This window comes from Lampris incognitus, chromosome 10, assembly GCF_029633865.1.
Source record: "Lampris incognitus isolate fLamInc1 chromosome 10, fLamInc1.hap2, whole genome shotgun sequence".
Lineage (NCBI taxonomy): Eukaryota > Metazoa > Chordata > Actinopteri > Lampriformes > Lampridae > Lampris > Lampris incognitus.
Genome location: NC_079220.1, coordinates 30,216,410 through 30,231,624, shown reverse-complemented (window position 1 = coordinate 30,231,624; position 15,215 = coordinate 30,216,410). Strand labels below are relative to the sequence as shown.

General features: G+C 44.1%; 1 protein-coding gene across 1 annotated transcript in view; it reads right to left on the bottom strand.

Annotated features, from left to right (window-relative positions):
* Positions 1-13,578, bottom strand: part of cdk12 (cyclin-dependent kinase 12) — a 28,248-nt gene extending 14,670 nt beyond the window's left edge. The window contains exons 1-8 of the mRNA XM_056287366.1: positions 11,622-13,578; positions 9,825-10,517; positions 9,545-9,724; positions 9,310-9,449; positions 8,410-8,580; positions 7,491-7,680; positions 4,583-4,639; positions 4,121-4,222 (exon numbers count right to left, since the gene is read on the bottom strand). Of these exons, the coding sequence (XP_056143341.1) occupies positions 4,121-4,222; positions 4,583-4,639; positions 7,491-7,680; positions 8,410-8,580; positions 9,310-9,449; positions 9,545-9,724; positions 9,825-10,517; positions 11,622-12,841 (2,753 nt within the window). The 5' untranslated portion in view covers positions 12,842-13,578. The remainder of the gene's footprint in view (positions 1-4,120; positions 4,223-4,582; positions 4,640-7,490; positions 7,681-8,409; positions 8,581-9,309; positions 9,450-9,544; positions 9,725-9,824; positions 10,518-11,621) is intronic.
* Between the last annotated feature and the right edge of the window lie 1,637 nt (positions 13,579-15,215).

The window sequence follows — 15,215 nt, the reverse complement described above, 5'->3', positions numbered from 1 at the left end:
AGAAAAGCTGAGCAGGTTAAAACAGTAAAGCTCTTGTTACAGTAGTAATTCTCAATAATTTCTCGTTTTGGACTCGGTCCGGATAGGACAGCTTCTGGGTCCGGACCCGGACCACGGTCTGCCTTTTAGTGACCCCTATCAATCAATCAATAGACTACTGGGTATCTGCAGTGCATGGTTAGAAGCTCTAACCCAGTGGAAAGCTATAAAAATTGCCTCTAACTGGTAAATCACCAATTAAAAACCAAAACACCTTCCAATTTAAGGTTTAGGTAACAATATCAAAACTAATATTAAGTTCCTCTGGACAGTTCAGCCAAGCTGTTAAAGCAGTCATTTCTATTTGATAGGCTGGATGTGACCAACAAACTGTAAAACAGTCTGAATGAAGCCAGTAACAAACTTGATGATTTAAAGAAGGGCTCCAGATGGTGACTAAACTGGTCACCAATGCGACTACTTTTTGATTTTGTGACCATTTTTTTTCTGCCAGTCGCCAGTGGCCACCATTACCCACAAGCAAAAAAAAAAAAAGAAAAAAGAAATGGCCATATGTTTTGTTTGTGTACTGACCTCTCATCTCTCGCGCCTGCATCTACCTGACCTATCGCATGAACCCCTGTATGGTTTCCAATACATAAAACTTGTCTGCACTCCCGTGCTGCAGTGGTTGAAGCGTCGGCTGTACAGACGAACAGAAACAGTGGTTGAAGATAGTTTAACGTCATGTTTATCGGGTTAAAAATTTGAAGTGTTAACTTTATGAACGGTGTTTAATTTAGTTCGATGTAGTTTAGTTCAATGGAGTTTGAATTTATAAGTTAGATGTTAGCTAACATTAGCCAGATGGCAAGAAAACGAAATGTGCAAACGAAAAACATCAGACTTTTTCTCACTCCCTGCCTGTCCGAACCCAGCGTCCTCTACATCAGATGCCGACGATATCGAGACCAACTCGACCACTGAAAGATCTCAAGTGACATTTGAGTCATCCCAGCCCAATTCAATCAGTGTGCAGTCCTTTACAGATGATGATAGCCAAGCGCAACGAGTGGAGTCTTCCTCTCCCGTCCCTGCAGCTCCCATCTCTACAAGACAGTTTAAATCCGCTTGGCCACAAGAGTTCGCCTGGTTACATTATGGCAAGGGGAAAATGTACTGCACATTTTGTGCTCAAGTAGAGCAAAAGATTGCTGATAAAACAGAGTTCATTACCGGTTCGAGTTACTTTAAAAAAGAAACCGTGAAGAAGCATGGTGACAGTAAAGAACATGAGAATGTCAGGGGTTGTGTCACTGCACTCCCTGCTCTAACACAGCTGATTCACATGATCAACTCCTTATGCTTAATAACAAAACTGGTCATTGAAATCAGCTGTGTTAAAGCAGGGAGAGATCTAAAACATGCAGGACAAGTAGTCCTCCAGGAGAGGTTTGGGAAACGCTGGTGTAGACTGGGGAAGACAGAGCAAACAAAGGCAGACAGTACAGAGGGGAAAGCAAAGGCAGTGTAAGGCAGCCCTTTAACAATGTAGCATATGACATCACTATATTTTGGCTCCTGAAAATTTTGTTTGGCTCCATTACCACGCGCGCACGTACGTACACATACACACACCCACACACACACACACCAAATAAAGTAGGAAGTAGTACCACAGATTTCATTTAATAATCAGGTGTCGCGAAAATATACGTTCTTTATATAGTAGGGTAAGACAACCGTGTCTCTTTCCCCTCCCCCCCTTTTCTCCCCAAATGTACTTGGCCAATTACCCTATTTTCCAAGCCGTACCGGTCACTGTTCCACCCCCTCCGCCAACATGCTTCCTCCGATACATATGAAGTCGCCAGCCGCTTCTTTTCACCTGACAGTGAGGAGTTTCACCAGGGGGATGTAGTGTGTGGTAGGATCACGCTATTCCCCTCAGTTCCCCCTCCCCCCCTGAACAGGCACCCTGACTGACCAGAGGAGACGCTAGTGCAGCGACCAGGGCACATACCCACATCTGGCTTCCCACCTGCAGACACGGCCAATTGTGTCTGTAGGGACGCCTGACCAAGCCGGAGGTAACAGGGATTCAAATCGGCAATCCCTGTGTTGGTAGGCAATGGAATAGACTGCTACGCCACCCGGATGCCCTTACTGGCTTATCTTTTATGAACGACGTTCTCAGTTCACTAGCTGCGAGCCGAACTGGATGTGTTTCAGTTCAGTGAGTGGGACTACACAGTCGGAGCTCCAGTCAAGCACTGAATGATTCGGTGAACAAATCTTCTGAACAAATCTTTTTAATGAACTGATTCCAATAATGCAGTAAACTTTAAAGAACCGCTTTGCCCATCATTAGTGACGCATTATTGATGCACACGCGATGACGCTAAATGGTATGGAAGCCTACAGCTGCTTTCATTTTGTGCACTTGAGAACGTGTTTTTCTGTACTATGTCAGTTACTTTTACAGAATTATCTCAGGGACGCATCATACAAACCTGTTCAAGTAGGATGAGTTACATTTTCATTTGAAAATGTTAATTAAAAATAAATGTGGCATATTTTACATCTAGTCCAAATTGAAATGATTTCCTTATTTTTCATGAGTGAATGTCTACATTTGTAAATGGACACATTTAGAATAGACTCAAAGGAAATGTTTTGTCTGTATGCCATCACAACAAGAGTAATAAGTTAATTCTACTACCGGAGAGACTTGGTGTTCTCTTCAATGAAATTAAAAAAAAAGATGATGTGTATATATCGGTATCGGCCACAAACCCCGCTACAATGTAGCGGTTTGGTTATCCACCCGTCTAAATCTCCCTCCTCTTCATCCTGCCAGCTAACTGCCTTCCCCCTGCCCCTAACCCCCCCCACTCCAACTCCCCCCCCCAAATGCTCAGAATCATCTGAAATGCCGAGAAAAAGTGGTTTTTAGCCATTTTTAGAAAATGCATAATTATTATAATTATTTTAATTTTCTGCTATTTTTCTGGTCCTCTCTGGAACAATACCTACCACCTCCAAAAAAAATTAGGATCATGAGTGCATTTTTGCAAAAATGCATATATTTTGCATAATGCCAAAACATTTCTAAGTCCCAGAAATTTTTTTTATATAGGTGAAAAAATCAAAGATGCTCAGAATCATCTGAAATGCCGAGAAAAGTGGTTTTTTTTAGCCATTTTTAGAAAAATGCATATTTTGCATATTTATGCATATTTATGCATAATTTTAATTTTCTGGAATTTTTCCCTTACTCTGAGACAATACCTACCACCTCCAAAAATAATTAGGATCATAAATGCTTTAGTTTTCGGTCCCGCTATCTAAACTAACTAACACACACACACTAACACCACACACACACACACATTATGAAAATACATGAGTAGATTGAATATCGGCAAAAATCCAGTATCACGCATTCCTAGTCACAATAATATCAAATATGGCTGATTTTTACAAGTGGAATCTGGACAAGTCTGAGCTTGTCAGCAAGTCTATGCACCTCTATGACTGCAGTTGGAACTAATGTCCTTATCAACAACTGGAATCTGCAAGTCATTGGGTGTGTGACACCGAGTCTTTTCACAGTCGATTAGAACAATAACATAAACAGTGACGTAGCTTCAAGCAGGGGCCGTGGTCCCTGCGTCCGGTGGGACCAAGGACCATGGCCCCTGCCTGAAGCTGGGCCTGAGGAGGAGCCACCGACGGCGAATTAGATGACAAATAAAGTGTTCCTGATTCCTGATAAAGTCCTCTAGCCTTTTCCCAGCTTAAGATGGACAGTAAGAAAACATGTCTTTTCATGAACTCTCAGTTCAAGTTAAATTAATAAAAAAAACATTTTTTGTGGATATTTGGTTGAGCACTAACACAGAAGATGAATATAAATATTAACATAAATCAGACCAAAAGAATGCAGTAGAGCTCATTAAATCACTGCATTAAACTGTTTGCTTGCCTGCGATGTTCATAAGAATGTCAAGTCAGTGTTGCAAATGAGGGAAACAGTGCGCAAAATAAATATGTACTCTAAGTATGTGAAACACAGAAACTCTAGTAAAAATGAATGACAAAGCAGGAAAGCTATAATGACCATGCGCTTCATACTCACCCACAACTCCATACATCAATGGCTGGAAAGTACCTCTCTTCTCCCAACAGCAGCTCAGGGGGGCGGTACCATAGAGTGATTACTTTATTAGTGTATGGCCGACTGGGGGCAAGAAATGATATTAGACAATGAGACCCAACACAACTAGATGGACCACCTATGCCCCCCATACCCAAACACATACTTTATAACCAGTTTTTGAACTTAGGACTATATAGTACAACTGACAGCACCATTTAGTTGAGTCTTTGTAAAATTAAGATGGGGGGAAAAAAATCTCATGAAGCTTTTTAATAACCCCACCAATCATTGCAGAAAGCCACATTTAAATAGCTCACATATGAGCAAAATCTAGCTGAGTTTTGACTGTGGATGGACTCAAGGAGCCATGTTCTCCAACCCAACTGGACACATACAGAAACAAACTTAAAGTAAGCTGATAACCCAGCATTCTTATCTCACCTTTCCTCTGAATTGTACAGCCGAGCCAAACCAAAGTCAGCCAGTTTAATCTGACCACTGTAAGATAGGAAACAGAAAATTAGCTTAAATAAGTAACATTAAACACTGTAGTGAATGAGAACTCATAATGTGTCAATGCTGAGTGCACTCAGACTGCAGATCTCTGTCAGGTGTATGTATCTCCCTTCTCCGGTGTTCAAACCTGGCATCAAACCACCCCTTTTTTTTCTCCTACCGGAAGAAGGGAAATACACACACACCCACACACAGACAGAAAAACCAATTTTTTTTCCTGCCATTATAAGACTGTTGCGTCTTTTGGAAACGGATGATTCGCTGTGGCGACCCATAATGGGAGCAGCCGAAAGTAGTAGTAGTAGTAGATAAGACTTTTGCGTAGCGCCCAAGTCGACTGAATGGGAAATGTGGGAAAAAAAAGAGGTTTTAATATGCAGGACTCAAGCTAAAAAAACAAACAAAAAAAACCTACATAATAAAAACGTTTTGCCTGTCAGTCTGTGGATGCGAAGTCAAAATCTGATGCGACCAAGTCTGACATGAAATGAGATCAAGCTATCATAATTTCAAAGCCCTTATTAAAAGACTTCCAATATGTTTAGTTGTGGTTTTCAAGATGTAAAATTAATCAAGGTGAATGACTGCTCCGTTGATTGACTTTCTTTCATAAAACAACAGTAAGAAAACATAGCACAGCCATGGGAAATGTTTTATTGTGGCTACTGAGATGAGTTCCAGCTGTGACTGTGATTAATCCATTTTTTTTAGCAGCGTTTTAACACTGGAGACTATGGCACTTCCGCGTGGCGAATTATTTTCGGTTCATCCAGTGTTCCTCCAGTTCTCCTGTGCTGGGATCAGCAGTGAATGATTTGCTGGCTTGTGAAATACGATCCGACTTCTCGTTTACTTTCAAGACTCATACCCAAATACATAATGCAGGGCTTCTCATAGTCGGGACCTTGGTCCACATCTGGACTGAATGGCAAGCCAATACGGACTCAGCCCATACCTCGTGTTATGAATATAATACATTATGAAGTATAACATTTTCTATTTTGTGTGACGTTGCTCATGAGTTCACGCATTAACGTTACACTGGAGAATTTGCTTGGGGGTTGTGCAAAGCTTTTATTGCACTTACAGTAACATAATGAGTATAGCTGTCAACTCGAGTAATGTTATCTTCACTTCCTGGTTCACTGTCTCTCCTTTGCTCCTTGTGTGTGTGTGTGTGTGTGTGTGTGTGTGTGTGTGTGTGTGTGTGTGTGTGTGTGTGTGTGTGTGTGTGTGTGTGTGTGTGTGTGAGGGGCTGAGTTCCACCCTTGTTGAAACACAGAGAGCGGAGGAGAGGAGAGAAACTAGCACGAACATAAATGACAGTAACGAGTAGCCTACCGGTACGTGAGATTTCATTAGAGCTAGAGCTAATCAGAGGCAGAGTAGGGTGGGTCTTCACAGAACATTATAAAACTAATACCTTATAATAAAATTTATAAGGTAAAGTTAATAAAAAAGTGGTCTTTGTTTGATGGCTGGGAGAGCATGGTCTACTACATCCTGTGGGCCCAGGGACCACGGCCCTGCTTGGAGCTGTGCCCGAAGAGGCAACACCGAGGGAGGTCTGACAGGATGCGGAAGCAGGGCAGGCTAAGCTAACTGCTAGCTCATGCAGACCAGCAGTTCCGATAACACCAAGGGCTGTCTGGCGGTGGCCTCGCCTAGCCTTGACTGTGTTTTTAGTGTCATCGTGTGGAGTGTGGGGAGGTGTGTCGAAGGTGTCTGGCTGGGAGAGCTAGCATTGGATAGGCTGAGGAAGCTTGGTCTGCTGCGTCCTGTGGGCCCAAGGACTGCAGCTCTGACAGGAGCTGTGTCCAAAGAAGAAACACTGAGGGTGGTCTGACAGGACGCGGAAGCAGGGAAGACTAAGCTAACTGCTAGCCCATGCAGACCGCCAGTTCCAACGGTCATCCTGGCTGGCGTTCATTCTCCTGGACAGTATTTATTTATTTTTTTAGTTTAGCTATATGTGTTAGTTTGTATATATGTGTTCTTGTAGCTGTGGGCTGGGGGAAACAATGTTTCATTTCATTTCTTGTGTGCAAGAGCATGAAATGAAATCACAAAGTGTTTCTGATTCTGATAAGTGAGTTGATATTTTGTTAACACCATGGTTCTGGACCTATGGCCTTCCAATAAAAATCATATGCGCACCTTTGAGTAATAAATTTGAGAACCCTCACGTTTTGATTCAACAGTAGATATGACTCGCGCATGTGCACGGCAGCAGTAAGAGAACATCCTTACTGATGCTACTGAGATGATTTCCAGCTGTGACTGATTAATCCTACTCTTGAAATTGTATTTTTATAGTAGTCTTAACATTGCAGAATACGACACTTCCATGTGGCGGTGAGTTACGCATGTGCACAGTTGACTCAGATCAGGCAACAACAGAAAGCAGAATTGGTCAAGCAAGCTAGAGGGAGCGGCAGTAGCGAGAACAAAGGTTTTTCGAAGGTCTTGAATCACCGCAAGCACAAGAGATCCATCATACACTCATAACGGTGCATAAAATATTTTAGGCTGATAGGTCCAGTTGTTTGTGAGATTAGCTGCGGACACACACATGCATGAACGACCAAACACATAATCCAGGCTATAGCTTAGCGGAGATAAAAACTCCAGGTAGCATCTATCTTTGAAATGTCAAGTCCAGTGAGTCCTTAAATCAACCCATAATTTACCATTGCCAGACATGTATTTGAACTACATTTGGATTTGCAAGATAATGAGAGTCGTGTTCAACTGCTGTGATGTCCACAATAGAAATCATTTCCTTCTTGTATGCCAGTATATTTGTGGTGCCAGTGGGTCTACCATTATCTACCTGTTGTTGAGCAGTATGTTGGAGCATTTGATGTCTCTGTGCAGGAAATTCTTCTTGTGGCAATAATCTAGGCCTTCCATCAGCTGACGCATGAAGCTGCGGATGTGCTCATGGGAGAACTGGACTAGGCCTGACTCCAGCAGGCCCATCAGGTCATGGTCCATGTATTCAAACACCAGGTAAAATGCACCTAAACACCATGTGGAGGGATTATGTCAAATTAATTGTGAATGTAAAAAAAAAAGGTAAAACAATCTACACCAATTTGTACACTGGCAACGTATGTGTTAGAGGAGTGGGCATGTGAATGGCAGGTCATTGGTTCGAATCCTTGTATCCACTGTAGGAACCTGGGCTGGGATACATCGAACTTAAAACTGCTTCATTACAGCTGCTCGGTGGCCAACAGTATCAGAATGTGTACACCTTGGAAAGCAACTGATTGTAACTGTGGTTAAATATATAAATGACAAGCGGGTTTTTGCGAACACAGAACATGCAGTTCTCAAGTACAGATTCAGGTCAGAGATGCACAGTGCATATCTCTATCGATAACATGTTGTTCTTTGTAAATACAAAGTATTGGATTGTGGGAGTTGTGTGAAAATTCCAACATAGTTTCAGAGTATTCATTATGAAATTCTCATTGTAAAGAAAATTTCAATTACAAAGAATTGAAAGTAACAATACTTTAAATTCTTTATTTAGCAGTGTGTAAAACTGAAAATGTTTCCAACTTTCAAGCTCTATGTTCTGTAAGTTTGATAGCACAGGAGGCACAGAGTAATACCTCAAAGGGATATCATATGACTAGAAAAAAAGGTATTTGATGTATTTTGCCATGGCAACATCAGCTACATAAATATATGTATTCTAACAATTAACATCTCAGTCTCTCTCACACACACACACACACTACCTTTGTCTTTCTTGAAGTCAAGTGCATCCTGCTTGTCAGTGACAATCTCTTTCATGTTGACCACACTGCGGTGGTTCAGCTGTCGTAGGATTTTGATCTCTCTAATGGCTGTGATGGGGAAGCCCTCTTTCTCATTGTCCAGCCTCACCTTCTTCAGAGCCACCAGCTCACCTGGGGAAGGTGGAGATAGAGAGGAAAGCTGTTAACTGATGCCACCTGCTGGTAGTGTTCATTGAAAACAACTTTTCCATTTATTTTCCCATAGGTAGAATTTTCAAAATGTATCTCAACTTAACAGTGTCATAATGCATCACTGATTTTTCAACATGTCAACATGTGTGCGATGAATGATATTACAATAACCACAAGTCTTCCAAAGGCATAATGGTGTACCACTAAAGAATGACAGCCACATAAGAGATACAATACTCTTCCCACGCTTTCAATAAAAGCGGTTGTAAATATTAGTCCTGAGGGACAAACAGGAAACACACTGATGGAGCTCATTAATCAGGTAACATTCTGCACCTTGACTGCCTATTTGATTTTTAAAAGCCCCATATGTTTACTCACTACTGACACCTGGCGGTGATGTCATCAAAGTGACAGACTTGTCATAGTCTCATTAAAATCTAAATGAAAATTCAAAAACTGTTGTTTGACACACCATCAAATTGCAAAGACCACTTCGAGGAAACAAAGTATACGTGCAGAACAAACCATGCAATTCGTTTGACAGCCAGTAATGAACACAAACTGCAGGGGGTAATATAATGATGGCTTGCCATTCAATGAGAAATTGGGTCATACAAAAGCAACCAAGGAAAGCACCCCATTTCTCCCTATTACAACTTCACAAAAAATAAAGTGTTTTCACAGCAGCCCAGTGTTGATTCTCACCAGTGTCTTTGTCCTTGGCCTTGTACACCTGTCCATAGGTGCCCTCTCCTATAATACCTATTATGTCAAATTTATCTACACAGCGTTTGCCCCAATCACTCTGGGTCTGTTTGCGCTCGCCATAGCGCGGGCAGCAAAACCTAAACAAGAAGCAGAAAGAGAAACATCAGACTTACTGTGGGATTAATCAAAAGCAGACTGTGATGGATAAGAGCAATTAAAAAAAAAATCTCACTTTGGTCTCTTTTTAAGGACTGTCTGGGGTAGCGGTGGAGGCTGGCAAATGAGGGGCTGCGGGGGCGAGGCGTCGCCTCCGGTCAGGGTGGGGGGCAAGGGCAGGTCAATCAGTGAGGGCCGACTACGTACTTCCTTCTCCTTCCTGTGTGACCTCTGAGGAGTGGTAGACTTCTTTGGACTGAGGGAGAGAAACAAGAGATTTGTTTTTACTGAAGAATAGAAGTTGCCAGTGTACGAACAGTATGGAATGTATGTGTACACATGGTAAGGCATTTCACCTGTCCTGTGCATCTCCCAGCAGCATGGGTGGTAGAGGCAGAGGGGGTAGAGTGGAGGTCTTATGGAGTGGGGTCTGGCGGATGGGGCTGCGCGTAGGAAGAGCAGCAGGAGATTTAGGCTGGCATGCAGCTGAGAGGCCTGTGGCAGACTGGTTACTGGCTTCCGAATGAGCTGGCAACGGTGGGGCCTGGGCAATCGGGCCTGGCGGCAAGGGGGGAGAGGGCTGTGGCGGAAGGGGGGCTGGAGAGGAGGAGGATGGTAGTGGTGGTTGTGGTGGTGCAGCACCCTGGTTGTCACCAACAGGAGTGTCCTGGGGTAAATTCACAGAGGGCAGCGGCTGCGATTCAGCTAATACCACCGAGTCTCTCTCTGGCTGCGGAGCCTGAGTTTTCATGGGCCGTGAGGTGGGGACAGCGGTCTTTCTCGCCGATGGAGGCGGGGAAGCAGCAGCAGCGGCAGCGGCGGCGGCGGCCTGCCGTTCTTTTTTCTTACGGCTGAGCTCCGCACCAAGGCTGGAGTTTAGTGGCAGACGAGAGGATGAGGAAGAGGGAGGGGAACGGCTGGCTGGTCGGCTGCTGTGAGAACCACCCCCTGCACCCCCAGAAGAGGTGTGCCTCTTGCTACGAGAGCGAGAGGAAGAACGATGCGAGGAGTACAGTGGAGGGGAGCGACTTCTGGAGCGGCCTGAGCGTCTACACAAAATCAAACAAAAAGTTGTTAAGGCAATAAAAACGAACAATATAAACCCAATTCAATAGCTATTGTCTCTCCATGAAGTCACTCAATAGAAAATACAGAAAATGTTATGAGCACTTTGATGAGCACTACAATTTTTCAAAATGTAATGACATATTAAAGGTGTTGTGTGTGGGTGGTTAAAACAACCTTTTCACCAATAAGACAAAATGGCTCCTGAGGTTATAATTTAGACAATTAAGCACTCTAGTTCTAACAGAATAAGAATATGCGAGGGAGGTGGCTTACAAACAACTCTTGCTCTCAAAGTAAAAGAAAAATTTGGCATTCTCCAAAAGAACTGGTAGGACACAATAACCTAATCTGTTTTTAACTTCCTGTTTTACTTCCAACAGCAAATACCTTCAATTTTTCTTTTTCTAACCACTACAAACTAGAGGACCTTGGACCTGAGTTCACCACCTTTACTAAAATCTATCATCTGAGTTCTGTAGCACAGCCACACACACACACACACACACACACACACACACACACACACACACACACACACACACACACACACACACACAGTAAAGTACCTATCTAATTACCCATGTTCCCCCTCTTCAGGCCTCTTACAGTGATCACAGCTCAAGTTTCATTTCCATTCTGCTTCATGAAAATAAAATGGCTTAATGTAAAAAGCGCAGCAGATTCCCCAGTTTACTATGGAGGGTATTCTGGAGCGCCACATGAATTACATAGTTAACTTCCACTTCATACAGAGCCAAGTGTTTTTTGGAGATTAATCCCATTGTCTTTTGTACACTTAATGACCTGGGTCCAAGATCATAAAACTTCGGTTATTCATGTAGTGATCTTGGGTGATTTTTCAGATGAAATTGTTATGCAAAAATATGAATAAATCACTGTGGTCTGTGAGGTTAACTGGTCACACGTCAGCAGACCCGTTGAATGTAACTAAACAATAGGCTCCGACCTAGAAAATAACATCATCACATTATTTTTTGTGTTCTACCCATGTCTAAGTTGCCTAGCTTCTCAGTAAACATGTTTATCAACCTGCTGGTGGGAGACCTAGAGTAGATGACACTCACCGTGACATGGGGCTCGTGCTGGAGGACCTGCGGGTACCATAGGGGCTGATGGAGCGTCTCCGCGCGTAGGGGCTGCTGTCCCGCTCATAGCTGGAGGACCTGTGTCTGCTGCCGTAGGGGCTGTCAGACCTCTGCCTGCTGCGGTACGGGCTGGGGCTCTGTTGGGCCACCCTGCGTCTGTGGTAGTTGTCCTCCCCTTGCTGCCCATAACCGCTGCCCCCCGGACTGTCACTCCCAGCTCCCCTTCTGGGGCTGGGGGACAGAGCAGAACTGGTGCCCTTGCGCCGGGGGCTGCCCCTATCGGAGGATTTGCCCTTTGGGCTGGACTTGTGGCTCTTTGAGGACTTGCGGTGGGCCCTGTCTGTCCGGCTCCTTTGAGAGGAGCTGCGGTTGCCCTCCCCACGGCTCTCTCTCCGTTGTTGCCTGTCCTTGCGCGACTTTCCTGAGCGGCTGCTCTCTTTGCTGCGAGAAGAAGAGGTGGAGGACGTGGTGCTACCTACACTGGCTGTGGGCTGTACCGGGGAAGACAACATCACCTCCCCACGCTTGGACACAGGGTCCACCTCTGGCTGATCCAGGCGCCTGGATGAAGAGGCCACTGAGGGCGCCACAGAGGCAACCTTCTCCTTGACCTTCCCGGCACTTCCTTTCTCACGGTCCTTGCTGCTCTTCTTCTTAAAACCGTGGTCTCCATCGGCTCGAACTTTATTGGGATCCTTGGATTTTTTTCGTGAATGTCTGTGGCCCTTGTTCTCCCTGGCCCCGGAGGCGCCGCCAACGTCCTCCTTGTCGTACTCCGCGGACGGCTCTAACCGGTCTCTGGTTCCTCGATCTGAGGGTTTTGAAGAGGGTGGGTCCGAAAAGGTGTCCGAATCGGAGCTAATGTCATCATACTCCACCAGTGGCTTCACCGTGTTGACGGCAGGAGGCGCCGTATCGCCAACGGTAGAAACTTCAAGGCCCCGTGTAGCCGCGGCTTCGCGACCATGTTTGTTTGATTTCTGCCGTTTGCGTTTGGAAGAGGAAGAGGAAGACGACATCGGCGATTTCAATTGAACCTTACCGTCCTTGCTCGTCATGTTTCCAACAAGCTTATGAAGCGGCGCCTGGGTCTGCTGCACCCCACCACTGTTGCCGCTACTTGTTTGAGGCTGCACGGCAATGCCGATGCTCGATTCCGTCTTCCTCTTGGTCCCATGATGTCGGTCCGACCCAGGCATTCCTCACGTCGGCGACGGTACCTCTCCTGAGCTTGGGCCTCGATGGCCCAGGCGACTCATTCACGGGAGAACAGTGTTGCAAAATACCAAGTGTCACAAACAAGCAAAGAAGGGACGATAGAATAAACAAACAAACAAACCAGGCCGCACACGTTTAGTCCTTACGCCATTTCACTCCAACGATGTCGCCAACATAGTTTGCCAAAACAGGAAAAAAAGGCCGAGGCAGTTATCCAACGTTATCAAGTCTGTGGGTTCAATTTAGTCAATGGGAAAAATCCAGTCCGCATATCGGAGCATTGTGGTCTCGTCTCCGTTTCTATCTAGCTAGCCCGCTTGCTAATGCTGAGCGGCTAGCGTACCGTTTCGTAAAAAAGAAAAAAATCCCTTTGTTAAAGCTGTCCTTGTCCGGTGCCAAGTTTTGTGAAGGTGTATTTATTCCACAGAATTACGGTTTTTGAGTTCAGAAACAAGCAATGGCCGTCATTAAAAGACGCTCGTTTCTCGAACAGAATGAAAACTTTACCCGGTTGGTACTGTTTACATGTTCCCTTTAATATCAATTTTATCTGCTATAGATTTAAGTATTGATCAGAAATTATAGTATATTAGTGTGCAGTAAATGTTCCAGTTTATTATCAATGGCTCTGGGAATCAACCAGGCCTATATTTAGGGCGATGCTAGTGGATTTAATAACATCCACAGCCCTATCTCAAGGAGACTACAAACGCCATTGTGGCCCCTGTGACGACTAGCAGGTTTTCCGCACGGTAGAATGAACCGGAAACCCAGCGCTGTGTCAATCTTCGTCATATCCTAGCGACGTCCAATCAGAAGAGATGACAAACCCGCGTTCCGTGTTCTCTGGGGCGCGCCGTTAACGCTATGGTCAGCACAGTCCGTATTTTTTTTCCCTCCAGTCAATCAATCAAAAAAGTTTTTAAAAAAATCTGTCAATGCGACATGGAGAAATAGGAACGCTGTTTATTATAACCACATAATTCTAATCCAATAGCAGGCAGTGGACGATGACGATTATTTAACTTAAATTTTGATTCTAGATCATGAGAGGCCCATTATCATTGCTTATGCAATTAGCGTTGCACTGGAAAAAGTCTGTCGTCAGCAGTATAACGCAACTTTCACCAATCGCTCTTTCCTTTCAAACCTGTGTAGCAAGTGTCAAATGCATTCGCCGAACATCTAAAGACACCGATGTGCTCTTCCTTACAGAGACGTCAATAGCTGTGTTCCACTAGCTGTAATTATCAAAATATGAAAATAAGTCCACCTAGCCTGTGACACACATTTCTTATATTATTTTTTAGATCATTGTTCGTGTGGGCTTTGTGTTATCACTTTCTCCATGTGTTTCTGTTCATGTAACGTAAAATAATGATAAAAACGCTGTAGCTTCGCTTAATAAATCATTCAGTTTTTTTTAGTTTTTTTTCCAGGGGTTATATACGCGACATTCTCAGGTTGACGAGCACAACTTTCCCGCTACGGTGACGTATAACTTGATGAGTTTGTGACCTGTGCGTTTATTGGCTCTGTCGCTATGGTGGAGGCGGGGTTCACAAGAAACAGGAAGTCTGGTTTTCTATTGACGATAAACTTAGAACTTACCTTTGAGTAAAATAAACGTCAGACCGAAATAAGTCGTTTTAGCTGACCAGTAGTAACCCCCGTGTGGTTTGGTGACAATAACATGGTGCATAGAAGGCCATATACCATCTTAATGCCCCTACAAACAATTAACCGTCTGCTTAAGCTAGTTTTATGACAGTATAAAATAAATGGCACGTACAATAATGCCTCGACCCTCAAGGGACCGAACATAGATAAAGAATGTACCTTCGACATTCGTTTCTGTAGTTTACAGGGCAAGGACCAGTATATACTTGTATGTATAATGTTTTGGGTCTGTGCCTTTGTTGACATTAAAAATGACCACGAGTGCTCAACTTAAATACATACTGTACTGTTGGACTCCACCAGCAATAGTCCGAGCATTTCATTTTCACGGTTTGCTTGTCATTTATTTTTCCCGTTAGAATTAAGCCAACCAGGTTTGGAGCATGAGACTGCTTTAAAACAAGCCAACAAGTTGGTAACCAGGAGTTCGCGAAACGGGTTGTGATTGGCCGATAGCGCAGATAACAGAATCATATGGTGAAGTTATTTGTAAAGTGATGCAGGCCTCGTATTAACTTCATCATTTTAGGCTATTGGATTCTATCGGGCCATTGTGTGGACAGGCTTTGGGGGAGGAGGGCGAACTGAGCAGATAAGAGACCTCGCTTTCTGGCTGGTGCATTTTTAAAAGACAGCCTTTGCATTGCTGTTACAGGCCGAAAAACTGCGAAATTG